We start from the raw sequence: 26357 nt of genomic DNA, 5'->3' as shown, positions 1-26357 counted from the left end.
GGCCCCTCCGACGAGGGGATAACGGCAAGTTTATTAAATCATTAGAGGGCTGATTCAAACCAGACGGCACCGCCGATCACAATTGCATTTGTGCCTTTGCGCATCGATCCCGGTTAGCCTATCGGTCAAATGAAATCTCCAGCCAGTTTGTCTTGAATTGTTGTGGACGTGCCTCGTAATAATCGGCATGACGCGGTGAGCTTAACGCCCGAGGCTGCTGTCGCTGATTGTCGTGTGATTGGCTGCTGGGCTGAGAGGGCTCACGCGTGGCAGAGACTCGGGTTCAACTGATGCTTCGGCAGTTTGAGACTTAAAGATTTTCATTCTGGCGTGTGTTTTATCGCGTCTTATGCAAAAAATTCTATTGAACTTTGCCACCAGGTCTGTGGATTTGAAGCTAACACAACAGTCAAACACAAAATAGAAAGATCGTTCACTGAACCATTTGTGATGTCACCAAGGGCACATATAGCTATGCCAGGGTTTCATCTGTTTTTGGTGCTGTTCCAAACATATGGAAGGTCTAACAAAGGAGCAGTTTTAGCAGGAAAGTAAAAGCAGGTGTTTTTTTGCGGCAAAGCTGTAAACAGAGGGCTAACTGTGCTGCTTTCCAAAGAAGCTTGTTGGGAATTGGATCGTGTTGGGCTCTTCCACCCGGGGTCTTGGATTTAAAAACACAGGTCTGACAAAATGATATAATGTGGGACATTTCAGCTTGAAAAGACATTGAAGCAAATGTGTCGACGCAAGTGAATTCCTGTTTTGCTGCTGCCGCTGGTGGCGAGCGGCATGTTCAGTACAGAATCAGAATCGGAATCAGAAATACTTTATTTATGCCGAGGGAAATTCTTTTCGTAACAGGGTTCCAGTCAACTTGAGAAATGTACATAAAATATAGAAGCATGCAATAACTAAGTAAAAATAATAATAAAAACAATAGAAAATTAAGAACGGGCTATTTCCCTTAGTGCAAAGCTGACAGAAAAAAATCAGAGGAATGAGCAGAGTAAGCAGCTTGTCACTTTTTTTTACAACAGCCTAAAAGGAGTCGGTCCAAATACCTTCTGATGACTTTTCCGTCTGTTTTCTCTGAATGACCGCGCTCCGCAATGCACCGGAAAAGGTCTCAGAGAATCGTGGACGCTCGCAGTGAAAAACGCCTGTTTATCGTTGTTTATGTACTCATACCTGACTGTGGCTCCTTTGACCTGATGATTCTACTGCCTACACGAAGCCCCATTATTAACCCTTCCCTCTGTCTCTCCCTCTCCAGTGTGCTCGGACAAGTGCAAGCACGGCGCGTGCAACATGCAGGGCCAGTGCTGCCACGACCAGTGCCTGGGAGGCTGCTCCGAGCCGGGCAACGCCAGCAGCTGCGTGGCCTGCAGGAACCTGAAGCACGGCAGCAGCTGCGTGGACAAGTGTCCTCCTGGATACTACATCTACAAGGGCTGGCGGTGTGTCAGCTTTTCCCACTGCCAGGTGGGTGGTCACTCAGAGGCTGGAGGGTGACTGGTCAGTGGCGCCCTGATCGGGACCCATTGGGGCTGCTCAGCCAATACCAACCAGGAATATCCACTTATATGTATAGCCTATTATTTATATAAAGGATATATGTTATACATTTTTCACTCTGCGTTTCTGCATCCAGTGATGCCACACCTCGACTGCTAATTGCCTTTTATTGCGTCACCGGTGTGACCTGAAGTGCAGCTCAACCGCATTTAAAAACTAAAGCGGCTTTTTACGAAGATGGGGCTTAAAAAAAAAAACAATCCAAGAAGACAGGAAGAGAGTGAGAGAGCGAGATGAATAATGAATGAAAGCATCTTGTTCGCAGCAGCTGATCAAAGGTTTTCTAAATTGGACTTTTGAGACCAACACTTGATCACTGGGTACCGAAATATAATGGTGTTGGGCTAATCGGTCGCAGAATGATGAAAACAATTTATTCATGTATTTATTTAATGATTTAATTTTTATCCAGGACCTCCACAACCAGTGCAAGCAACTGAAGAAGCTGAACCAGGACAGAGAGAACTGCCAGGAGAACGTCATCCACAACGGAGCCTGCATACCCGAGTGTCCTTCTGGCTACACCATCACAAACTTATTAACGTACGTCTGGCAGACGCACACAAACGCACAATCAGACACACACCTTAAATGCCACTGTAAACACTGGGGTGTTGTTGACAATGGTCATCATCACATGTTCTGAGGAGGAGAGGTGGATTGTGTCAACTCAACAGTTGGAAGTTGATCATAACACATTTCAACACCACAATGGAAAGTTTCCCACCTGCAAACAAGGATTCGGGTCACAGAGGACGAGTAATCTAGAGACGCAGCGGAGCGAAGAGTAGACGACAAATATTTGTATGTCAGTTTAGTGTGTCACCACATTCAAATGATAAGTGGCAGCTGAGCTGCAGCCACTTTTAGGTGCGAGTTCTAACAGTGCAACTGGCGTATTTTTAACTTTGAGCCCAACTTTTAATGGTACGATACATTACCCGTGGCGTTCAGGCACAGAAGTCCAAATACTTGTGCATAAATTAGTCATAATAAAGATCTCATTTGCAGTAAATGAGTGTGTTATGTTCTCACAGCCATCCCACTCTGTTCCCCCGTAATCACACAGCTGCACGCAGTCAAAGCATCAAACACGCTCGCATAAAGAACCCAATAATCATCCGCAACATTTTCCTATGCAGATTAAATGTTTTCCTTAATTTATTTAGGACGGCTCTGCACTTTGTATCTTTACACAGCCATGAGATGTCTCTCCCCTTCACCAAGCCTTCACTCAGCCGAGTGAAATAATGTTTGCCCGTATTTGTGCGACTTGTAAAGCCAGTTATTTTCCTATCGAAGGCATTTCTGACCAGGCTCGTCGTTGCAGCCGCTCTGAGAAGACCTAGCCTGGTTCATGTCAGGCTATTTTGGAGAAAAGCATTAAAACAGAGGTTGAATGTCAGCATGTGTGTCAGAGAGGGAACCACATTTACTAGACGCTGACATCTACAATGGCGAAAGGAGTCAACCTGTTTGTCTCTCACAAACTCAGGATTTCAGAGGTCCTGCAAAAGGCTGTTGATGACACTTGCCCTCATGCACACTAAACCTGTTGTTTTCCTGCCAGTTGCCCCTAATAAAAGTGTCAGCCAGGTGCCTTGAATGTAAACAGTGAAGCTCAAAAACAGTGCAAACCCCATCTCTTCGGGGTTAACGCGCAGCTTGGCCTGCACGTACACAGCGGGGGCAGAGAAACACCAGTCAGCTTCCTCAGTCTGTCGCTTTTCGCCTTTGGAAGCAACTTCGGGTTGCACTTCCGCACAGAGACAAATGTATAGTCAATTGAGAAACGCAGCAGGCAGCAAAAGAGGCAGCAATTTGTCCATTAGGAGCAGGTTCACCGCTGCAGATGGCTGCGTTAGAGAGCAGTTCAGGCTGTGCAGCACTGTCTGAATCTGACCGAGTCTGGTCGAGTTGGAACAGAGTCTGGTCTGTATATACAGTATACTGTGTGGTGTTTTCAGATCCTTAATTAAACTAAGACACAGACATGTTTCTAAGTCATGACTTTGGTTTCATTCAGTGTGATGTGTTCAGTGCACCTTTAAAAAGACTGTCAGTATGCATTACTTTGTAACGTCTATACTGTAGGTAGTTTTACACACTTATGAATACTGCACATATTATACAGTGAATATAAACGGTGCACAGGATTGAATCTTCATCTCTATATTTGAGAGGAAGCTGGTTGGCCAATTAGGATTTAAACCAGAACCGGATTTGACTGTTCTGATACCTTCAGGTACCATCAGTCATGGCCTGGTGTGCATCACTGGAACACACAGTTAATAACTGACACAGTTAATAACAGACAGAGCTCCTCTGTATTCAGCATCTTCCTACTCCGTCATGCATTGTTGCCTCATTTTTCCCCCCTCTGTATTCGTGTTTGCAGTCTATTTGATTTCACCTCCCCACCACCGGAAAAAAAAAAAAAACTACAAAACTACTACTACTGCAGCTGCATATATAGGCGATCAGACAATTAACACGCGGGCCTGCTCCGTGTGAGTTACAGCTCACCAAGCAGAGATGTTACAGACATTTTAACCCATCATGACTCCGACTGGATCTTTTGTGCGAGTCGGGGAGAGAGATCCACTCTCTCTGGCAGCCTGTCGGGATTATCAGGTGCTTAGATGGAAAAGAACATTGCTTTAAGCCTGAGACACACACACACACACATGCAAACACATACACACACACCCTGAGGCATGAGGCAGAATGGCATCCTCTGTGCGCGCTAATGGGTGCGATTGCGTCTCTATGTATACGTGTGCGCGCGCACATAATGTGATAAACAAGACCTCTCTCTCTCTCTTCCAGCGGGAATTTGTCTGTTTCGATTTCAACATCAGGGACTGTGTGTGTGTGTGTGTGTGTGTGGGTGTGTGTGTCTGTCTGTGTGTTTTGCTGCTCTGGTTTGTTTTAGAGTTAGAACACGCGTCATCACTGTGGCCAAGTCAGGGCGAAGCTTGCACCCAGACAGACACACAAGCAGACAGTCATGCAGCAGACACATTGTACACACACAGAGACAGACAGACAGACACACACACACACACACACACACCAACCAAGGAGGATTGTCGAGCAGAAGGGATGTTTGAGAGCAGCAGGCAGTGTTTTGCGTGGTGCGTTTACTGACGGCCGGTGAAACGCTTCCTCTCCTCTGACGTCCTTATAGCCGTGTTTAGACTGCCGGCCAACATCCGATTTTTAGCCCATCCAGATTGAAACCGGATGTCTCTTTGTAGTCCGAACAGTCACAAATCACATTAAATCTGATTTTTGCAAGGTGAAATGACCAAATAAAATTCCCTTCCCCACTGTTCACTGACGGCAGTATGTATCTTTAGCCTGTTTGTGACCTCACAAGAAATGAGGCAGAAGGAATGAATGAATGTGGTTCTATAACTCAGCACTTAGTGATGTCACACAGGGCAACAACACCCCTCCCAGATGAGTGACAGCAACCACACAACCACGCACAGATGTCGCTTTGTTTTGCCCTTCCAGTGACGCAAGAGGTCCAACAGAGTTTTAGCAGGATGTTAAAAAATCCAGTGTTCCAAGAGGCTGTAAACACAGGGCTAATAATTACACTATTATTACTTTATGGTGCTCTGTTGTTGTTGTTCTTTTCTATATGATTGATTTGTAGTCCAGAAAGAATCGTCAAAAGATCTGGAAAGAAATGCTTGAAATACAGGAGCTTTTTTATCCTCGGAAGATCAAAGAGAACCTGGGCTCTGCAGCGCGTGTCTCTCAACGACTTGACTGCATGCAAAAAAAAATCAAAAGGCAGCGCCGGCCAGGCCCCAGCTCTCGATGGCTCTAGCAGACCCTGCAGCCGGAGTCACAGGGTTCAGCCGGACAGATAAACTCTGTCTCTTTAAGAGCTGCCCTGTCTGCCTGTGTGTCTGTGTTTTTCACTACAACGGCCCAAAACATTCTCCCTTCCTACACTGCAACTGGAGCATTACTTTTTGGGAAGCCGAATGTATGATTTTCCGCGTAGGAGGAGAGAGAGAGCGAGGGGGAAGTGTCCTCAGTGCTCCTATTCAGTGCCGTCCTGAGAGAGATTGTTTCTGGATGTTTCCACTTATTGCGAAGTCACGGGGGGGAAATGATTTCATCCGAGGAGGTAGAATATTCTGAGGCCGGTTGGCTGGAGGGAAGCAAAGGACAGACGTGCACTGTGGATTGGCTTTCCTCTCTTGTGGTGCCCTCAACGATCAATCAAAGTCGCATCACGCGCGTCTTCACGGGTTGAGCGCAGATGACACAGCGCCACCACCTGTCGGAGGACGGCCAGGTGTGCGCCAAAGAGCCAAATGTGCCGGGTCAAGCGGGGCAAAGCTGCACAGTTTGCCCTCATTGCAGGTGAACGGCGTCCATAGCGCAAGCTGACTGCCAGGTTCCCAGTTAGAGGAATTCTAAGAAGAGATACTGTGCATGTGCGAGGAATTAAATCAGGCCGAGCTCACGAGTAGCTGCTGCTTCCACCGTCTCTGCAGGGAACAACTGCATCCTTTGTAAGTGGCTCTCCAGGCACAGGGCTCATTACACCTGGCGCTCGCCGTCATCGTCTCATTTCCGCGGCTGAAATCCTGCTTGTATTGTATCAACTCCGCTGGACCCCGAGGTCTTGCTTTTGCACCGTGAGGAATCTTCCACTGACGTAGGCAGCGCTCGGAATGTCGCGGGCCGAGGCAGCCGTGAGCACAGAGCAACAGAATTTCGTTTCAGTCTAAGCCAGACGTTTACGGCGAGGTGCGCCGAGGCTGCGAGTGGAATTAAATAGGAGGATTATGTTGGTTTGAGAGGGCTTCAGGGGAAGAAGGGCAGGGGGAAGGAAAAGAACCCGCTCGTTTGTGAATGAAGCATCAAGTTGTGTCTTCTTTTGTGCGCTCCCGCTCACTACGCACACAAGGCCCGCCTTTTATGAATGAATTTCCTGAAAGGCAGCCGCATTCAAGGTCTCATCGCTCTGTGCGCTGAGTTGGTGTGCCGGAGCCTATGTTTGCAGGCGCAGGCGGAGGCAGCAACTCACAGAACAGAGAGAGAGAGAGAGAGAGAGAGAGAGAGCAGAGAAAGAGCTATTAAAAAACTGCAGCTGCTGTTTTACTCACTTGTTAATGATCAGATTCTACACATTTTTAGATTTTATTTATTTTCTATGTGCCTCTTGATAACAGCACATTTAGTCGTCTATTTAGTCGTTTATATCATTAATCTCTTTTAGCAGGAAGCTGAAACCGTGGCTTCCCCTAACTAATACTTTAGTATTAATTCCTCTTTAATTATTTAGGTTTCTTCTTCAGAAAACTATACGCATGCATTTTAAATGATAAGAGCTTGTTTAGTAAAATACATGTCACCTGATTATAGCTTGTGTGTTTGACAATCTAGTCATTTAGGTTGGCTTTTAAATGTAATATTCGGGGAAGAAGATTTCAAAAATGAGATTGGAAGCAATGAAAACTTGTATGAGGTCGACGGGATGTAAATAAATAAAGTCGGGACTGAACAGATTGCGTGTTGAGTTTGTGAACCTGCCTCGTCATCCTCGTCCCAGCCCGCCCTGCGACACCACGTCAGCGAGCATTCCTGCCTCATACCTCGTCTGATAGCTGCATTCGGAAGCATCCCTGGTATTTTCTACTTTCTCCAAAACAAGTTTGTTGTTGACCTCCCGCTCGGAGGCGATGCGTCTGCAATCTCACTGTGACGTCTGGCGACTCCTCAGTGCCGCTTATGAAATCAGGATTCGCATGCCTTTAATCTGATTCCCAGCAGAGCTGCCAGTGTTAGTCAGCAGTGTCATTGACTGAAAAATCTTTTACCCCCCCACCACCCCACCCCCTTTTTATCGATCCATGCAGACTGACCTGTTCTCCATGCGCCGGCCTTTGCCCTAAACTGTGTATGGGAAACAAGACCATCGACTCTGTAACTTCGGCCCAGGATCTGCGAGGCTGCACCGTTCTCCACGGCAACCTGATCATCAAGATTCGAGGCGGCAGTGAGTAGCGTCCGCGCAGCGCCGCACCTACCGTCCACGCTCACTCTGTCCGCCGCCGTGTTCTGCTTTGTTTCTCTCAGGCCATCACTCTGTTTAGCTCTGTTTAAATCGCCTCCTTCTGTCTGATTGATGAGCCTGTGTTTTCCGGTGATACTGTGGCCGTCCCTGACAAACGCGCCTGTGTTCTTGCAGATAACATTGCAGCCGAGCTGGAGGCCAGTTTGGGCCAGCTGGAGGAGATCAAGGGCTACCTGACTGTCCGCCGAGCCTACGCCCTGGTCTCCCTCTCCTTCCTGCGCAAGCTGCACACCATCAGGGGAGAGCATCTGGACTCAGAGTGCGTCTCCTTTTTTTTTTCCTCTTTTCTCTCTGTTTTTCTAACAGGGAAAAAAAAGAGAAATGCCTCTGAAAACGTCCTTTACAGTTCTGCCATTTTTCACAGTTTTTACGCCTTCTACGCCCTGGACAACCAAAACCTGCGTGAGCTGTGGGACTGGTCCAAGCACAACCTCACCATTGAGCGTGGCCGCACGTTCTTCCACTACAACTCCAAACTCTGCATGTCTGAAATCCGAAAAATGGAGGAAATGACGGGAACCAAGGAGCGCAACCAGAAGAATGACATCGCTCAGCGCACCAACGGAGACCAGGCCTCCTGTAAGAGTCCATCTCATCAGTCTTCCGCCTCATTTTTGTGTATGCGGGACAATAACATGAAGAATTTACCTAATTACTATTGATCACACTGTTAATAATCAAATAACATATTAATAGAGAGAGGTTTTTGCTGCACCTTCATACACTGATGCAGAAGATGTCAGCTCTTAGACACACACGTGCAGGTTGGAATGAGGAACCAACATTCTATGAGCTGTTCTGTTTCTGTAAATTCAGTTTTTGAAAAAATTGCACAGTTCGCTCCACTTCTGGTCATCAAATTCAATATCTTTCACCAAAGTAAAACCGGTCCTGAGCATCAATTCATTCGTCCCGCAGGTGAGACCAAACTGCTGAAGTTCACCATGATCAAGACCACCTACAGCATGATCATGTTGAAGTGGGAGCCCTTCTGGCCCCAGGACTTCAGGGACCTGCTGGGCTTCATGGTTCTCTACAAAGAGGCGTAAGTATCTATAAAAAGAAGTCGGCGTGGTTAGTTTGGGTGTGATAATGAGAAAAGACCACCGTTGTTTTTCTTATTATCTGATCACATCATGATGTTTGTTGCACGGAGTCGTCCCTCGGCCCAGTGGTTGACCCGCTGTGTTTCCTCCAGGCCGTACAGGAACGTGACCGAGTTCGACGGGCAGGACGCGTGCGGCTCCAACAGCTGGGTGATCGCTGACGTGGAGCCTCCGTCTCGGCCCACCACGGATGGCAAGAAGACGGAGAACCCCGGTTACCTGATCCGACCGCTGAAGCCCTGGACCCAGTACGCCATCATGGTCAAAACTCAGCTGTCTGCGTCCGACGAGCACCAGGTCCACGGGGCCAAGAGCGAGATCATCTACGTTCGCACTAATGCCACCAGTAAGTCTTGCTGCTTGCTTACATTTGTCTTTGCTGCTCAGTTTTTTTTCTGAATGACTCTTGACTTGTTTTTTTTGTTTTTTTATAATGGAATGCAATCTATCACTTAACTAATGCGCATTTGCTCTTTTATTTTAACACTAATGCAGTTTTCCTTGGCCAATTCATTTCTGGCCTGTTATGAGTAACATGGTCTATTGTTGGTCTTGACTGTATATATATATATATATATACATACATGTATATATATATATATCAACCTGCCTGCCTGACAAAGAATGGAAATGAGCCACTGGCTATAATCCTTCATATTTACATGCAAGTGTTTATTAATTTGTACAGTCCCTGATTGTTTTCAAAAAGAAATTTAACAAAAAAATTTCTGAGCCGTGACACTCCTCTCTTTCTTCCCTCGTCTTCCTCAGAACCCTCTGTGCCTCTGGACCCCATCTCCTCCTCCAACTCGTCCTCCCAGATCATCCTCAAGTGGAAGCCCCCCACCAGCCCCAATGGCAACATCACACACTACCGAATCATCTGCCGCAAGCAGCCCGAAGACAGCGACCTCTACAAGTTTGATTACTGCCTACAAGGTTTGTATCGACAGGGGCGACCTGACCCGACTGCGTCCTTCTCCCCTCCCCCACCCCCACCTGTGAAGCTCTAACACCCACCACCCCCCTCACCCTGCAGGGATGAAGCTGCCGTCCCGCAAGCCAACCCACCTGGACAGCGAGGACGAGCAGAAGTGGAACCACACTGACGAGCCCTCCTCGGGGGGGCGCTGCTGCGCCTGCCCCAAGACGGACAACCAGCTGAAGAAGGAGCAGGAGGAGATGGAGTACCGCAAGACCTTCGAGAACTACCTTCACAACGAAGTCTTTGACAGCAGGTACACACGCCTCCGACCCGGCATGAGTGATTACAACGCTGGCACGTTGGCTGCAGCAGGCTTCATTAAAGGTTCACGTTCATTTGCTTTTTTTCAGTCGTATTTAAAATTTGTAACTTGAACTCAAGTGTAGTAGCCTTGCGTGACTGATTGGACAAAAAAAAGGTGAGGGAGTTTCAAACAGTGAAGCTAACACTGCACTAGCAGGACCACCAGTGACCGAGGAGCCCTTTATGCCCTTTGTGACATCACAATTATGGCATTTCTAGAACAGTGTGTTATAGCTCAGACGTTCCCAAAAGTGAAGCAAGCAAAATAAGTAACAGATGGACTAGATGGTCTCAATTATGGGGAGTTCACTGACGGGACAAACAATCATATTCCTTTTGGAAAACATAGTTAAAGTTGATTTCACCTAATGCGGAACCTTTATTGTTCGCCATTCAGCTTTGACCCCCCCTCCTCCCATCGCTCCTCTTCAGTCTCGGCCAGCGTCATGTGCAGCTCAAAGCAGCTTCGTGCCAACTTTGCCTCGCTCATGCGTGCACTGCTGGGTGTGGTTCGTGCAGACACTTGTTTTTGTGCAAGGAACTACAGGAGGAAAGGGAGGAGGGATGGGAAGGAGGGAGGGATGGAGGGAGGGGACTGTCCGGGCTGCTGCCCCCCCCGACACACATACAAACACCCGCATTCTCTCCCTCCCTCCTTCCCTGCTCTCCTGGGGGGAGTGATTACTGTACCCATTATCATTCATGCCAGTCAGCGGTGCAGTCATGCGGGTCGTGATGTGGACGCTCACAAACAGCCAAAGTCTCCTGCGCACCTCGGCGTTGCCTCCGAGCACAAAGGGCCCTTCGTGCTCTCCTGCACTCTGCACTTTGTTTTCCTTCCAGACCCCAGTTGTCCTGGACTTCCCCACAGTGCGACACTGTAGAGCTGAACGAAGCTCGGGAACTCGTGGCGGTGTTGGTTTTGAAAGATTTTCTCGCACAAAAGTCCTTCCGCAGGCCTCTCGTGTTGTTTTGTTGTTGAACGCTTCTGATCATCAGCCCGGGTGTCGGTCTACACCAGTGGTTCTCAAACGTTCTCTGTCACGTCCCACCTTGGAGGAAGAAACTTTTTCTAGAAGCCCCAAATTTGACGTGGCTATGTCTTGAGGGATCTCGATAAACCTGCAAGTGTCCCCATGTCTCTAGGACAAAGTTGACTTTTGACCCCATACACTTGCATGGCATTAGGCCCTAATGCCATGCAAGTCTATGTGTTCACAGTTTTCTGTGTCGACTCTACACAGAAAACTCTAAAGTTGAAAATTCTAGTCGACCTGCTGGATAGCACCACCCAGTGGTCCGGGCTGATCCCTGCTCATTCTACCACACCTGTCACCCTGTTCTACCCCAGACCAGCTCGCCGACGACGCTCAGTTGGAGTGGCCAACGCCACGCAGACCTCGCTCTTCCTGACGAGTCTGCCCTTCGGCTCCACCATGGCCGCGCCTGACGATGAAGACAAGGAAGAGGAGGGATCAGTGGTATGAAGGACACAAGCTCACGTCTTTGATAACTGTGCAACCTGAGAATATCAGATTAATGTGGGAATCAATGCAAAAAGTGTTGTATGTTTGAATATACAGGGTGTCCCAAAAACATTTGACATCATTTTAAAAGCAATTATCTTGAAAACTACCAAGTCTAGCTCATGAAATATAAAATCTTGATCTGTTTCTAGGTTACTTAGACAATAATTGCCAAAATTATTTGCCTGCGAAATGATGTCAAATCTTTTGGGACATCCTGTATAATTTTTCCACTCCAAAACTTCTTTTGTTACTTTTATTCGGGAACATGATCCCTGAGAAGTGTTTATACAATCCAAACACAGTCAACACACTTCAGAACACAGCCACCGGCTCACCTCATAATCACCTCGTCTCGATCTTTCACCCAGCTGGAGCTGAAGGTGGCCTCCAAGGAGTCGATCGTCATCTCCAACCTGCACCACTTCACCAGCTACAAGATCGAGATCATGGCGTGCAACGACCTCAACGACCTCAAGCGCTGCAGCATGGCCACGTACGTCAGCGCTCGGACGATGCCAGAGGGTAAGAAAAGTCACCCGATCAAATATTTAACGGTTTCTCAGACACGAACGCTTCCCCCAAAAAATGCACCTCACGCTCCTCTCGGCAACAGGTTTGGGAATAATTGATGCACCATGTGGTTCTCCGTCACTGATCCTCTTTGTGTCTGGTTCTCGCAGATAAAGCAGACGACATCCCCGGTCCCGTGACCCATGAGATCGTGATGGCCGAGCCTCCTTTCGTGTTGATTAAATGGAACGCGCCCTCCTCCCCCAACGGCCTCATCGTCCTCTACGAGGTCTTCTACTCAAAAGTGGGCGAGACGGAGGTCAGTATTCGACCAACTTTGAGCCTCCCAGCTGCTGCCACTGCGGCGGCACTCACTAAAGATCATTCGTAAGAAAGTGTTAAACCCGCAGGGGGAGAGACGGGAGTGAGTTTCAGGGGGGCGGCAAGTTGTTGTTAAAGTATGGATTAGTTTAAGATGGAAGCAGAATGGAACGAGCAGACGTCTTGGCCAACTCTGGGGATTCAGCGCCAGGTGGAGGGGAAAAAAAAGATTTAACGGCTACGCCCACATTCTTCCTGTTCACTATATGGAAAGAGAACCGGTGGGAATATTTGCCTGCCAGTTCCCAGTGCGCACCCACACTGAGTGTGCGTGCGCGGCTGCCGTGTGTTTGCATATTTATTCTTCCTGCGTGCATGCGGCCGCCCGCTCGCTCGGCTGTGTGTGACGGTGCGTCTGCGCTTGTCACCGCTGTTGTTGTTTACTTGTGCTCGGCGTATAAATTCATCTCATTCCCATTCAACACCGCACCACCTGACCCACGGAGCAGGCGGCGGCAGCAACAGCAGCAGCAGCAGCAGCAGCAGCAGCAGCTCTGTTACCATGGTGACAGAGGCAGGAAGGAAGACTAGTGACAGGGACGGACCCTAGTAGTGACACACTGCTTCCTAACACAACCTAAAGATTCAACAAGGATTTGTTGAATCAGTTTTGTTTCTGAGTGGAAAACCTGTTGACCAGCTGTTGTTTGACAAATGAGTTTTCTAAGATTTGTCTGAACTGAAACCCGGCTGAAAAATTTAAAGGTGCCCATATTGTTCAAAATTCCCCACCATGTGTCTCGACTAGTCTCATAACTGAATTCTAAATATCACATTTGTCCATTTAATTAATACTAATCGTGCAGTGCTGCTCCTTGTATTTGCATATTTCACAACACTTTTTGTGTAACTACTTCACACTGACAAAACAGGTCAACAAAACAGGATTTAGCTTATGATTGCATTTACAAAATAAAATGTCTATTTGTTCAAAATAAATAATTTGAAACGAGTCATTTAAAATAAACAATCAGTCAGTCATCTATTGTAATAGTTCATGCTTTGAAGGAAAGTTTGTTTTTTGTTCTCTTCATTGCGTCAGGATCACACAGCCTGCGTGTCGCTGCCGGCCTACGTCAAGCTGGGCGGCACCAAGCTCTCACTGGTGCAGCCTGGGAACTACAGCGTGAGGGTCCGCGCCACCTCGCTGGCAGGGAACGGCTCCTTCACAGAAACCACCTACTTCTTCATGCCAAATCGTAAGGCCACGTGTCACACTGCCACCTTGCCAATCTCGGAAGCCTGAGGCAGATAATCATTGATTCTTGCCCTTGCTGCAAACTAACCAACGAGCTTTTCATTTACCACAGCGGATCCCGGTTTGATCTGGATCGTGATCGGCCCGGTCATCTGCTTCATTCTGCTGCTGTTCGTGGGAGGCGCCGTCTTCGTGATCTTCAAGAAGAAGTACGATCTTTCACTTTTGCATGTTGCACAAACACAGCAGGCATCTGAGACCATTGAGGCAGTTGTTTGCTTTAGAGCCCCAGGTGTCATTTAAAGTAGAAAGCCTTCAGTCCGTCAGCTAGCTGGAAAATGTGACTGGATAAATAAAAGAAGGTTGTTGCATCAAAGGAGACTCCAGTCTCACTGTTCTCGCCTTTATTTGTGATGTCGCAGACAAACAGAAGGGCCGACCGGACCACTTATCGCCTCCTCAAACCCAGAGTACCTCAGTGCCAACGACGGTGAGAAGGAGAACCAAAGGCCACCAATAGGGACATTTCATAATAGTCCTCCTTATTAAACCGTGTCTGCTCTCCTCTGCAGTGTATGTTCCTGATGAGTGGGAGGTGCCCCGGGAGAAGATCAACCTGCTCAGAGAACTGGGCCAGGGCTCCTTCGGCATGGTGTACGAGGGCATCGCCAAGGACATCATCAAAGGAGACCCGGACACCCGCGTTGCCGTCAAGACGGTGAACGAGTCGGCCAGCCTACGGGAGAGAATCGAGTTCCTCAACGAGGCCTCGGTCATGAAGGCGTTCAGCTGCCACCACGTGGTACGACGGCTTTCCTCTGCGATTGTATCGTAAATGTCCGACAGGTGTACGAAAAATAAGAGGTCATGGCTTAGCAGTGAGACATTTTATTTATTACATACAAATGTTATATCGCTCTGTCGTTGTTTTTTTGGTTGTTGTAGTTTGAATTTGAGCCGCTCAACCCTACTGTGTGTGTCTCGGTGTAGGTCCGCCTCCTGGGCGTGGTGTCTAAAGGACAGCCCACCCTGGTAGTGATGGAGCTGATGACCCACGGTGACCTGAAGAGCTACCTGCGCAGCCTCAGGCCAGATTCTGAGGTTGGTCTCGTCTTAGCGGCTATCACAAGCGGGATGCATTTCCTGTTTGTCTTGTGGACGTCAATATCGCTGGACGTCAACGCGCTCAACTTATTTAGCTGTTTATTTAACTCATTTATTATTCTTTTTTTCAATTCTTATTTTAATTTAGCTTACTGTTTATTTAGCAAATTTGGCTGTTGTGCTTCAGATGAGTCGTCAGTCCAATAACTCATGAAAAGGCACCAGTTTCTGTTATTTTCCTGTTTTGGTCCAGCCCACAGAGACTGTCAGTGGCTGCGCGCATGTTCTAACCGATGGCGTGTTTTTGCAGAATAACCCGACGGGCCGCTCTCCGCCCACGCTGAAGGAGATGATCCAGATGGCTGCAGAGATTGCCGATGGAATGGCCTACCTCAACGCAAAGAAGTTTGTCCACAGAGACCTGGCTGCCAGGAACTGCATGGTGGCTGAAGACTTCACCGTCAAGATCGGAGGTGCCGCGGCTCGTTCAGCTTCCGCTCAGCAGTCAGAGTCTCTGAGTTCGAGCTGATTCAGTCTTCTCTTGCTGTCTCTCTCTCTGTCTCTTCTTTGGCTCCTCCCCTCCGCTAGACTTCGGCATGACCCGGGACATCTATGAGACGGACTACTACCGCAAAGGAGGGAAGGGTCTGCTCCCCGTGAGGTGGATGGCTCCCGAGTCTCTGAAGGACGGAGTCTTCACCGCCAACTCCGACTGCTGGTGAGTCTCAGTTCTGCAGCTTTGCCCTCTGGCAAGGGCTGGGGGAATGAACAAATGAATGAATGATGCCCCTGCCAAAGCAAAGAAAATTATGAACTAGGAAGTTTGAACAACCAAAAGGGCTCGGCTGGAGCTCCAGCTTATATGGTCGCCAACCCTTTCTCACATCATATTCACATCACATCATACAATCTTATAAAGATACAATTTGCGCAGCAGGTGTGATCAAATACTTGGTGAAAAAACATCAAAGAGGAAAGACGAATAAAAACCTTCCTTGCGCTACAACATCACAATGCTCTCTACTATGGAATAAAGTAATGTTTCCATCAAAAAAAAAAACAGTTTAATGTGGTAATGATACAGGCATACGATCCGAATTGTTACGTAACTTCCATTGAGGCCGGTTAAAGCAGAGAACGAGGCTGCGTTCAAACGGAACCCAGTGCAGGATTTCCTGTCTTTAAACTCACCATGACTTCCTGTGGTCATCCACAAGACAGGTCACGGTGACTTTTTCCGCTCACTTGTCACGTGCCTGACGCTGAGCCTTTTCTACTTAATGGCAGCGGCCGCAGAGGAAACCACACAATGTGTGTGCGAACGTGTGTGTGTGTGTGTGTGTGTCTAAATGCAGCGTCAAATAACGACAGCAGCATTTCCACGATAACATCTGAATGGAGTGAATTGTTCATTCATAGTCATGGACGGAAATGCAAATACAAATGTTCTTTTTTGCAGCAGCAGCAGTTTCCTAAATACTCAGTCGTGATCTGCTGTGGATTTTTAAACGTTTTGCGTCTCTGCAGGTCGTTTGGCGTCGTGCTGTGGGAGATCAACACGCTGGCGGAGCAGCCGTACCAGGGTCTGTCCAACGAGCAGGTTCTGAAATACGTCATGGAGGGAGCCTACCTGGACCGACCGGAGAACTGCCCCGAGAGGATGTGAGTAAACGCGGGTGGCACACTGGCACGGGAGGAAGCTGGTGGTCGGATGGAATCAACCAATCAGCAACCTTGTTTCCTCTCCTCTCCCTGCACATCATTCCTCTCCCCTCCAGGCACAACCTGATGCAGATGTGCTGGCAGTACAACCCCAAGATGCGGCCGGCGTTCCAAGAGATCATCGAGATGCTGCGCGAGGACCTGCACCCGTCCTTCCAGGAGTGCTCCTTCTTCTACAGCGAGGAGAACAAGGTCCCCGAGACGGAGGAGTTCGACCTGGACCTGGAGAACATGGAGAGCATCCCGCTGGACCCGTCCTCGTACTCCCAGCGGGAGGAGAGCTTAGGCAGGGACAGTGGGCCCTCGGTGGCCCTGCGAGGGAACTACGAGGAGCACGTTCCCTACACGCACATGAACGGTGGCAAGAAAAACGGACGAATCTTATCGTTACCCAGATCCAGCCCTTCCTAACATTTCCTCTTTTCTAGAAGAACTGAAAGCCCCGCTTCCCTTCCCTTCCTCACGCTTCTTACTCTCCAGTCCATTTGTTTCTGTGTCCCTCATATTCCTCCCACCCTGTTGTCTTGTCAGTTTTTATTTTTCTTATTCCCAACGGGAACCTTCAGAAACCCCACAGCCATCACCACCTCCTCCTCCTCCTCCTCCACCACCACCACCACAGATCTCAGGACTTTCTTTTTCGCTTCCCCAGCTGCTCCCCCATCCATGCGCGCGAAGGACGCTGACATGGTCTCACACTTTTTTAAAAACTTCTTCCACGACACGCAAGACTTTGTGCAACCATATTATCCACGTTTCCAGGACTCCCGGTGAGAGGAAACGGAGGGCGAGAGAGAGAGTGAGAGAGAGAGAGGGAGAGAGAGAAAAAAAAAAAAACTGTGAACACAACAAACCTTAGACAACCAAGAAGGCTGCTTTACGCTCGATCTCCTCAAGACATCTTCTTCCCCTTCCCCAAAACAATTCTTTGCATTTCCACATTTCTGTGCTCTTTCTTTTTTTTTTTTTTTTTCTATTACTTTCAAGTGAAATCTTGTTACTCAGATCGTGGCCTTTTCTGTTTGTGGCCTCTAAACAAAGAAAAGTGTCTATCAGTTATTTGAACAATGACTTAAATCAGTTCGCAAACAGTGGGATGACTTGAAAAGACTCGGTCTTAGAACAAAACACCTATTCCTAGAGGAACGCTTTTTTCCTTTCTTTCTCCTTTTTCTCTTGGTTCTGCAGAATTCCAAACTACACACTGACTCATCAGGTGTTTGGTGATAGTTTTAATTTATTAGCTCTGACTCAGATTTTTTCTTTTCCGCTCTTTTGCTCCCTTTCAGTGTCCTCACTACAAGGCTGAAGGATATTTAAACAGTTAAGATTTGGACGTAAGGGTTCCTCAGACTGACCAATAGCTGCTGCTTTGATATATTTTTAGTGGGAATAGAAATATATACATATATAATATATATAGTATATATGGAATATTGGTATCGCGGTACCAGTATTTTATATATAATATATGGCATATTGATGTTTTTTTTTGTACATAGTTCATATTTGTAATGTTTTTCATCTGAAGCTTTTCTGGTATTTTTTTTTTTTGGTTTCATTAAGTTTTTATTTCCTTTGTTTGTTTTTTTTGTGGTAATTTTCTTATTTTTATAGCCCCGGAAGTCACACTAAACTACCATCAGTGCTGTCTGCATCCCCGTCGATTCCTCCACCTCCACCTCCCCCTACATGGGCGAGATGAAAGCTCTGAAATTTCACCAACCTGCTGCATCACCTTTTTTAAGGAGAAAAAAAATAATAATTATATTTTTACAAAACTTGTTCCCGCGAGTGCTGTCAACACTCGGAGGCATCTTTTATGATCAGCAGTTGAAAGCGGAAAAAAAAACAGGAAAAAGAAAATAAAACAAACACACAAAAAAAAGCTTTATGAAAAGGGGGCGGGGTCGAGGTCTTTCCGGATGGAAGTGCGTCCGCCGGGTGTTTTCTATGCTGCATCTGTGGTCGGAGTCGGGGTCTCGGTGGGCATCGAGCCTACTGATCATCATCAAGCGTCGCCGGGGTTAGCAGCGGGAGGGGGAGAGCTCGCCCACGTATTCTGTGTTAGCGTAGCAATTCTGGCTTTTTAGTTCTCCCGCCCTCGAAGAGGTTACTGCGATGCTTTGACGTGGGCTGATTGCATGATTCATTCACGCGGATGCAGGTTAAAGGGGGACGATGAAGGATTGAAACTTAAGTAAAAGTCTTTGTTGTGGTCCTCCACGAGGCTTCCCGATTGGTTGGGAATTTTCAGCATGTAGCATTCCGACTGTACGGCAGGTAGTCTGGAGGTTCGTCTTTGTGTTTGCCGACACCGATGATTCTCCCTCATGGCGTGCACTCAGCTGATCAGGATGCCAGTCACGTCTAGAAACAGAAGCGGCCCTGTTGTGTGTCAAACAAACATGAGCGTCGGTGATAGACGACGAGTGTTTTTCCTGTTTGCTTGCTTTTTCCCTCCACCTCTGGAAACGCAGACCCGTGTGGTTGCCACTCTCGCCTAGCATAGCCAAAGTGTCGACAGCTTCCTGTCAACAAGGAGAGCCCGCAGAACCCGAGTGGTAGAAAGCAGAGACGCTGCTTCCATGTTTTACCAGTGCCTTCTCAAAAACCCAGAGCCACGTTCGGACTAGTGATATCGGCTAGTAACACACACACACACACACACACACACACACACACACACACACCTTTTTTCTTCTCACGAGGCAGAAAAGGCACCGACATCCAAACTGCATGAGGCTTCACGTCTGTTTTCAGAAAGTCTAGGGGAAAAGTTAATCTTTAGAGCAGTTTTGCGGTCGTTCTTAATCTTTCATTTTAGCTTGTTAGCGAAAAGGTGTGAACTCGTAGCGTCCAGCTTTAGTGGCGACGCTGTCCGTCGGTCAAGGCGCAGCGGTGTAAATTCCTGGCAAATTTTTCTGAGGTTGTTACAATCGTGGACTTTTGTACTTTGTAAATAATTTGTGGACGTTTGGGGAAATTAAAAAATGGCAAAAAAAAATAAATAAGAAGCCTGTCAGTTTTACAAAAAAATGGGGGGCTTTGTCGCAGTTCCACCAGTAAGCTAATGCTAATGCTACATTTTTATCCTGATAGTACACTGTACTGGCAGTACGTTAGAGTGTACTTTATCTTCCAGTCTGAAAACACTACGTATTTAAAATACAGTCAGCATTCGTGTGTAATAATGGAAGTGGGACACTACACTTTCTCTCTTCTCGCTTGTCTTGTGGTGGAGTTCACACGCATATGCAATATTTAATTAAAAGATGGTGCCCATATCTTTGAAATGCCAGATATTTATTTTTATTATGATCATTGTTGTTGTAGAAATAAAGTAAACAGTTAGCTATTTTTTAGTTGAGCTTTTTTCAAGTGTTGTTTTCGAGAGTGGCGCTAGTTGTTGTACAGGCAGAGTGTAGCCGGCGGTGAGCAGCAGGAGTGCTGGGTTGTTAGTTAGTTTAGATTAGTGAGTAAATGTCGTTGTCTTTGTGTTTGGCCAGAGTCTACCTCAGTGGATACGGAGAAATCAGTCTAGAGATACTAAATCATCCCCACAGTCTCCCTGCGTTTTAAATAACCTACAACACTGCTCATGAATTTCTCCTCCCGCGACGTTTCAAAACCGTTTTGCCTCGTTTTGTTTTCCCGCTTTCCTGTCCTGTCTGCCGTCTCGAGGAAAAAAGCTTTTTATCGACCTGTATTTTCAACCATCGCCCCTCTTGGTTTTGAACATCCGCGACACGGGACGTCAGAGGGTGTATTGCCTTTAAGGAAAGTTTATTTATTTCCCTTTAATTTTTAAACCGCAGCTTTTAAAAAAGTATCTCGTCCCCACTTGTGAAGGAAAGACACACACTCACGCAATCGACGGCTCCGCTGGTGTTTGGGTGGGGATGTGATGTTGGCACGAGTCCTAAAGCAGATATCAAACGTTGAAATAGTGTCTTGATTCACAGCCTTCACCTGTGATCCTCTGAACTCGACCCTGGACCGTGATGTTTCTTCAACAAAAAGGCCTTCTCTTCTTCTTCTCCTTCTTCCTTCTCCATTCAAACAGTCAGCATTCAGATCCCACCTCTCCTCCACTAGGTGTCAGTTTGTCTGTTTCTCTGTTCTCATGGGGTTGATTTTTTTTTTCTCGTTCGTTTGTTTTTTGTATGTAATATTTTTTTCTACTGTGAATATCAAGAGATGACCTTTATTTTCTACCAACGCCGTGGATTGGGTCTGTTTTTTTGTTTTTGTTTTGTTTTTGTTTTTGTTTTGGCTGATCAGGACACTGACATCTGAGCTGGTTTTAAAGTTTTAAAAGAGGAGGAGCGCCCTCCCTTTCTCCGCAACGGAGAAACAAAGACAAAAAAAAAAAGTGGAGAGAAAAAAAAAGAGCTGGATCGGGACAATCCTGTGTGCCATTAAAACTATTGACAGACATGAAATCTAGATTGTAACTTTTGTCTCAGGGAGGCGGCCTGATGCTTTTTTTATTTTTATTTTTTTTGCGGTCGGAGTACACAGAGGGAACGATGAGGAGGAGGGAGAGGAGCGACCCTGCCTGCCCGCTTTTCGTCTGCTCTGACTGTTCGCGCAACTTCTCAGCATCCTGCCCAAAACAAAAACAAAAAAGCAAACGTGGAGATGACGAGCCCGAGCACACACACACACACACACACACACACACACACACACACACACACACACACACACAAAAAAAAAAATCAACTTCTTTCCCCGCAAAAAGAAATGTTTTTTTTTTTTCTTCCGCTCCCCATTTTGAAGAAAGTCCTCCTCACTCGCACCCTGGTGGTCTGGAGTGCCCTCTTGTGGTCAGATGGGAGTATTGCAGGTCAGGGGCGGCAAAGCAAACACGCCGCCCTCCCCTTAACCCCCCACCCCGACCCCCATAGTGCCTTGCTCAGACTAATGCCCCCTCCCTCCCCTGACTGCCGCTGCCCCCCCTCCTCAGAGCAGACAGACCTCCACCTCCTCCGAACGACGAGTTTCTTCCTCGAATCGTCACAGTTCATAAGTGAGAAATATTCTGCTTTGAATTCTGTGTCCAGCGAGGGAAAGAAAATCTGCTTGTTGGGAGCGACGCTGTAATTTGGATTGTATCACGGATCCCCCCCCCCCCCCTGTTTTTATTTTAACCAAAAGAAAACGTGTTGAACTTGTGTCTCTCTCTCTCTTCTGCGGAGCGCTGGCTTGCTTTTTGCATGGAAAGTGAATTGTCCATTTACCAGCGGATGGCTTGATGATTTGGCGCTCAACTGATTTAGCTTCTCAGCAGCCTGTTTTTTTGTTTTGTTTTTTTGTTGTTGTTTTTTCCGACAGCAATGCCCCAAAGCACATGCAAAAAAAAAAGAAGAAAAAGAAAAAAAAAAAGATTAGAACAAGTGATTGCATTACAATCGGGGGCGGGGAGGGCGGGGGCGGGGGCGGGGGGGGTTCCATATGAAATGCATTCAGTTGCTCTGAAAAGAAAAAAAACTGAACTGATTAATAAGCTCTCTGACTGTAAATAGCAGCTGTTCCCACTTGGGCCCCCTGGAAAATGAAAGCACTTGACTTTAGGGAAGCGTAGGTTTGTTTTGTTTGTTGTCATCTCTGACGGCCCGAATACCGGTTTGACAGAGCGCACTGGTCACATGGCGCAGGGTGAGAACAAAGCATTGGATGTGTTTCTGTTTCTGTTTTTAAAGAAAAGAAAAAAGTATTATGTTTTTTTTTGTTTGTTTTTTTGCTGCCAAAGTACAGAGGGCAAATACAGGTTTTTTTTTCCTGACTGTAAACTTATACTACTCTTGTACATTATGAATTTAACATTGTTATCAATGTGTATATAACCCTTTTTTAAAGAAAAAATTTAAAAAGATAGATATTTTTGTTCATTTCTTTTTCTTGTTTTTGTTTTTTTTTTGTTTTTGTTTTTCTCCTTTGGTTGCTGTTGCTCACGACACGAGCCGCTGCACAGGGCCGGAGCCGAGCTGGCGGAGCTGCTCCTGTCACACAGGGTTGTGACAGGAGCTGCTCCGTCACAGCCCTGTGTGACCGGAGACACAAACAGTCGCGCTGGCCTGAAAACGTCCTGCGGTGAAGCCTGCGTTCAGTCCCCACACGTCCTCTGAATGTTGGCTGATGAGACGCCATGCAGTTTGTTGGTTTGTTTGTTATTTCAGCCACGCCCCCCCCAACTTCCTCCTCCCTCCCCCACCCACTGATGACAGCACCACCCCTCCCTGCCAACCCCACAAGAGCCTTTTAGTCACGTCGCAGATACGTCACCTGTTCTGGGATGTTGTGAGGTCCTGGCAAGAGATGTTTGCAAGTGTATATTTTTTTGATTTTCTCTATATTATTTTTTTTTCCTTTTTTGATGTGAAAAACTGGAAGAGACCACTGCGCGTCCCCTCCGCACGGGAGGAAACGAGCGGTACAATCCTGAATAAGCTAAGACTTGTGGTTCTGAAACTGTAACGTCCAACTTCTCCTGAAAACGTCTTCAGACGTTGAAGCGCCGTCTCCCTGTAGTGGAGAGACGACGTCGCTGTTTAATGGCCCGACGTTGTCATCAGCATCTGCTTGGCATGGTTTGGCAAGAAATTGAATAAAAAAAAAATTAAAAAAAAAAAAGTTTTTTGATTCGCGAAAGTGACGAAGAGTAAACTTCTGTTTTGGTGATGATTTTTAACGTTATTTAATAGATCCACTTGGAAAGCAATTTGTTTCTTTGTTTTTTTATTTATTTCACACAAACATCAAGAAGCAAAATCCATGATGGTGAGAATGACCTTTTCATTTGCGTTACACTTTCCTGCCACTAGGTGCCACTAAATGCCACCCGTTGAGCCTTTAAAGGCAGACAGGCCGTTGTGAGATGAGACTCGGCCGCCCGGCGCTCCAGTGGTCTGCTCCAGTTTTCTCACCAGCCTCCCTTCTTCTGGTCTCTGTCCTGGTCCTGTGCTGTGCGTGCTTTTAAATCGATGGAGTCGTCGTGTCCCGTGTCGTCCTCAGTTGAAGTCTTTTACCACAGCTCTCTTTTGTCTCTGATCGCTGCTTCTCCTCCTCCTCCTCCTCCTCCTCCTCTTCCTCCTTCTCTTCCTTCTCCTCAGTGCACATAGGTGGTCCTCAGAATGCTGTGTTGTAGTCTTGCAGGATACCTCTTTTGTTTTTATTAATGTCTTTATTTTTTAAATGCCGATGTATTCATTCTGGGACATGTTGTAGACATTACATGAAAAGAAAAAAAAAAGAGAAAACGTCGGCGTGTAAAGCAGACAGCAGTTTGTATATGTGCGTGTGTACAGTCCGAGAAAACTCACCTGACCCCTGAAAGACCCCCCCCCTCCCCCCCCGCAAGGCCGCAAAACCCACTGAGAACGCTTCATCCCTCACACTGGATCCAAATGTGCCATTATCTTTATGTATCACTTATATCAACACACACACACACACACACACACACACACACACACACACACAGAACAGACAGAAACACATGCATATTGTACAGGATCAAAAATGTGCCATGACTAAATGAACGCTTGACAATTTATTTTTTCTATGTTTTCAAAGGAGAGCCAAGTAGTGACATGTACAGAAAAATGTTGCAATGATATGAAAATAAAAAAATCTTGCTGTGTGTAAATTATTCAACAATTAACTGTTTATATTAAAATTATGAATAAAATTATTGGAGAAATTGCGTCTTTCTCACGCTCATTTTGGCTACGTCGTCGGCGAGCCTCCATTCTTGCACTTGTTTATCTCGCTCGGCTTATTTAGAAAGTGTGTGCCACACTGTGTGATCACACCTACGCAACACCAACAGCTGAAGTCACGACACGCGCAACCAGGTGACGCTTCTGCGGTAGACGGAAGCAGACGCTGACGCGTCAAGGTGCAGAAAAAAACAACCTTATGTCTGAAAAAAATGACATTTCTTCACTTATTGTGCTGTAAATCAGTCATTTGTGACATCATAAGGGGCTGATCCCGTGAGAGCAGGGCTGTCAAAACCAAATACACAGTGGGCCAAAATGTAAAACTTCCTCCACATATAACAGTGACTCTTTAATACGCACCCAAACAAGCTTTGTTGTTTGGGTGCATATTAGCAAGCAAAGCTTGATACTATACAATAAATAAACTCATATTGCACACATGCTAATTCAATTTCAAATTAGAAAATCACACTGAAATAAATAAAACCTCTTTAATTTGCGGCCTTCTGATTTAGATTTCAACAGTAAACCTTTCCCACAGACTAATAATAAATGTTAAAATAAAGTGACGATTAACCAATTAAGTAATAACAATATCCTTCAATGAACGTGCAACCATTCAAGAAAAAGTGCATAAAGGAAATTTTAATTATGTTAAAGTAATTTGTCTGACAAAATACCAGCAGAGCACTGTGAGTTTTGTAGTATTAGCAATACATGAGATGTGTAAAGCCAGTGGGCCAGCACAATATTGCCTCGTGGGCCAAATATAATTACACAGGGCCAAATTTGTTGTGTGTTGTGTGTTTGAGGTTAGTGACACTGCCAGTGAGGTGCTTCTTCCACTTTCTTGAATTCCCCTTCAGAATGTGGGAGAAATGTTAAAACATCCATTTTAGAAAAAAAGCAAAAAAAACTTTTTTTGCAGGAGGTTGCAAATAGTTTGTTGAATATCATGTTGAGTGCGATACATTCTTGTAAAGTTCAGTAAAAGGGTTATAATGGAATTTAAAGCACTGCTAATAAACAAAAACAGATGCAAGCCCCACTAGAGTCTAATGTCTCTGTAGCAGTTCTATTGTTGAGAAATAGTAGATGCACTGTGCAGTTCCTGCTCTGAAGGGCTTTTTTGGCCAGCAACATCCAGCAACGCACCAAATCATTCACACCCGCAGCCCTGAGCATCGCTCTACACTTTGTTCCCCCCGCTCACTTCCACCTGCTGCCATGCTACTCACAGTGAAAGTTAAGAATGATAAAGAAGCTGCATGTGCCGTCAGAGCCGAAACCTCTGCGAACATCGTTAACCCACTTTCAGTTGGGGCTACTTCCTGCCCGCCTTTCACCCTGACTCTGTGTGCAGGTGTTTTGACTGCGTCGACTAAGTTGATGATGATGATGATGAAGTACCTGAGCTCGACTTTTACAACCTTGGGTGTACGAGATGCTGCGGTGATGCTTAAAGCAGTGGCGGCGGCAGCAGCTGAAACTTTGTGGTGACCACTCAGCTGCTCTCTGCCGTCCCTGCAGCAGCGGCTGAGAAAAAGAGGAAGCGGAGCTCAGATCCGCCGCCTGGCTGTGTTGCACTCACATCGAGGACCAGCCTTGGAGCGCACACACAGACACACACTCACACCGAAGCAGGTTCTGAAGAGCTTGGAACATTCTCCTCTCATCTGCAAGGAGCTCCTGGAATCTGCTGTAAGTAAGTTTATGATGCTTTTTCTTCTCTCCTTTTTTTTTCTCTAAGTCCCAGAGCTTCACCAACCACTGACCTTTGTCTCGGACCCGTCTCACACATCAGCCGTTGCTCTGCAGAGGACTCGAAACTCCTAAGCACTCTGCCTGTCTGCCTGCTTGCTGGCCTGCCTGCCTGTCTGTCTGTGTGCCAGCGCTCTGCCCGCTCTGTCTGTGGGAAAGTCAGGAGGCTTTTCCACTCGATGGCCACTGAGCTGAACTTGACAGTCATCCGGAGCTACACTCGTGCAAATGGAAAAGCACAACGGGTTTGAGCTACAGTGTGTGTGTGTGTGTGTGTGTGTGTGTGTGTTTGACAGAGCCAGAACTGGCTCCGTCTCCCCGTGCTGGCCGGCTCAGACGGCGCT

General features: G+C 46.8%; 2 protein-coding genes across 3 annotated transcripts in view; both read left to right on the top strand.

The window, feature by feature from the left end:
* The window catches only part of insrb (insulin receptor b), a 75844-nt gene extending 51610 nt beyond the window's left edge, over positions 1 to 24234 (top strand). The window contains exons 3-23 of the mRNA XM_076022835.1: positions 1274 to 1482; positions 1988 to 2118; positions 7467 to 7606; positions 7799 to 7943; positions 8049 to 8263; positions 8603 to 8729; positions 8883 to 9136; positions 9562 to 9729; positions 9830 to 10028; positions 11430 to 11559; positions 11976 to 12129; positions 12288 to 12436; positions 13541 to 13697; positions 13809 to 13905; positions 14119 to 14186; positions 14269 to 14498; positions 14687 to 14797; positions 15111 to 15273; positions 15389 to 15518; positions 16328 to 16462; positions 16579 to 24234. Of these exons, the coding sequence (XP_075878950.1) occupies positions 1274 to 1482; positions 1988 to 2118; positions 7467 to 7606; positions 7799 to 7943; positions 8049 to 8263; positions 8603 to 8729; positions 8883 to 9136; positions 9562 to 9729; positions 9830 to 10028; positions 11430 to 11559; positions 11976 to 12129; positions 12288 to 12436; positions 13541 to 13697; positions 13809 to 13905; positions 14119 to 14186; positions 14269 to 14498; positions 14687 to 14797; positions 15111 to 15273; positions 15389 to 15518; positions 16328 to 16462; positions 16579 to 16933 (3467 nt within the window). The 3' untranslated portion in view covers positions 16934 to 24234. The remainder of the gene's footprint in view (positions 1 to 1273; positions 1483 to 1987; positions 2119 to 7466; positions 7607 to 7798; positions 7944 to 8048; positions 8264 to 8602; positions 8730 to 8882; positions 9137 to 9561; positions 9730 to 9829; positions 10029 to 11429; positions 11560 to 11975; positions 12130 to 12287; positions 12437 to 13540; positions 13698 to 13808; positions 13906 to 14118; positions 14187 to 14268; positions 14499 to 14686; positions 14798 to 15110; positions 15274 to 15388; positions 15519 to 16327; positions 16463 to 16578) is intronic.
* A 1531-nt stretch (positions 24235 to 25765) lies between these two features.
* Positions 25766 to 26357, top strand: part of arhgef18b (rho/rac guanine nucleotide exchange factor (GEF) 18b) — a 38071-nt gene continuing 37479 nt past the window's right edge. The window contains exon 1 of one of the 2 annotated variants that reach the window (XM_076022833.1): positions 25766 to 25953. The gene's annotated coding sequence lies outside the window, so the exon portion shown is untranslated. Of the gene's footprint in view, positions 25958 to 26357 lie in introns of both variants that reach the window. The other variant, XM_076022834.1, reaches the window with a different exon arrangement.

The sequence above is a fragment of the Nelusetta ayraudi genome, unplaced genomic scaffold (assembly GCF_046127955.1).
Source record: "Nelusetta ayraudi isolate G7.1 ecotype Tasmania unplaced genomic scaffold, CSIRO-AGI_Nayr_v1 ptg000013l, whole genome shotgun sequence".
NCBI lineage: Eukaryota > Metazoa > Chordata > Actinopteri > Tetraodontiformes > Monacanthidae > Nelusetta > Nelusetta ayraudi.
Note: the sequence above shows the minus strand (reverse complement) of the source record. Positions and strands in the feature narration are given on the sequence as shown.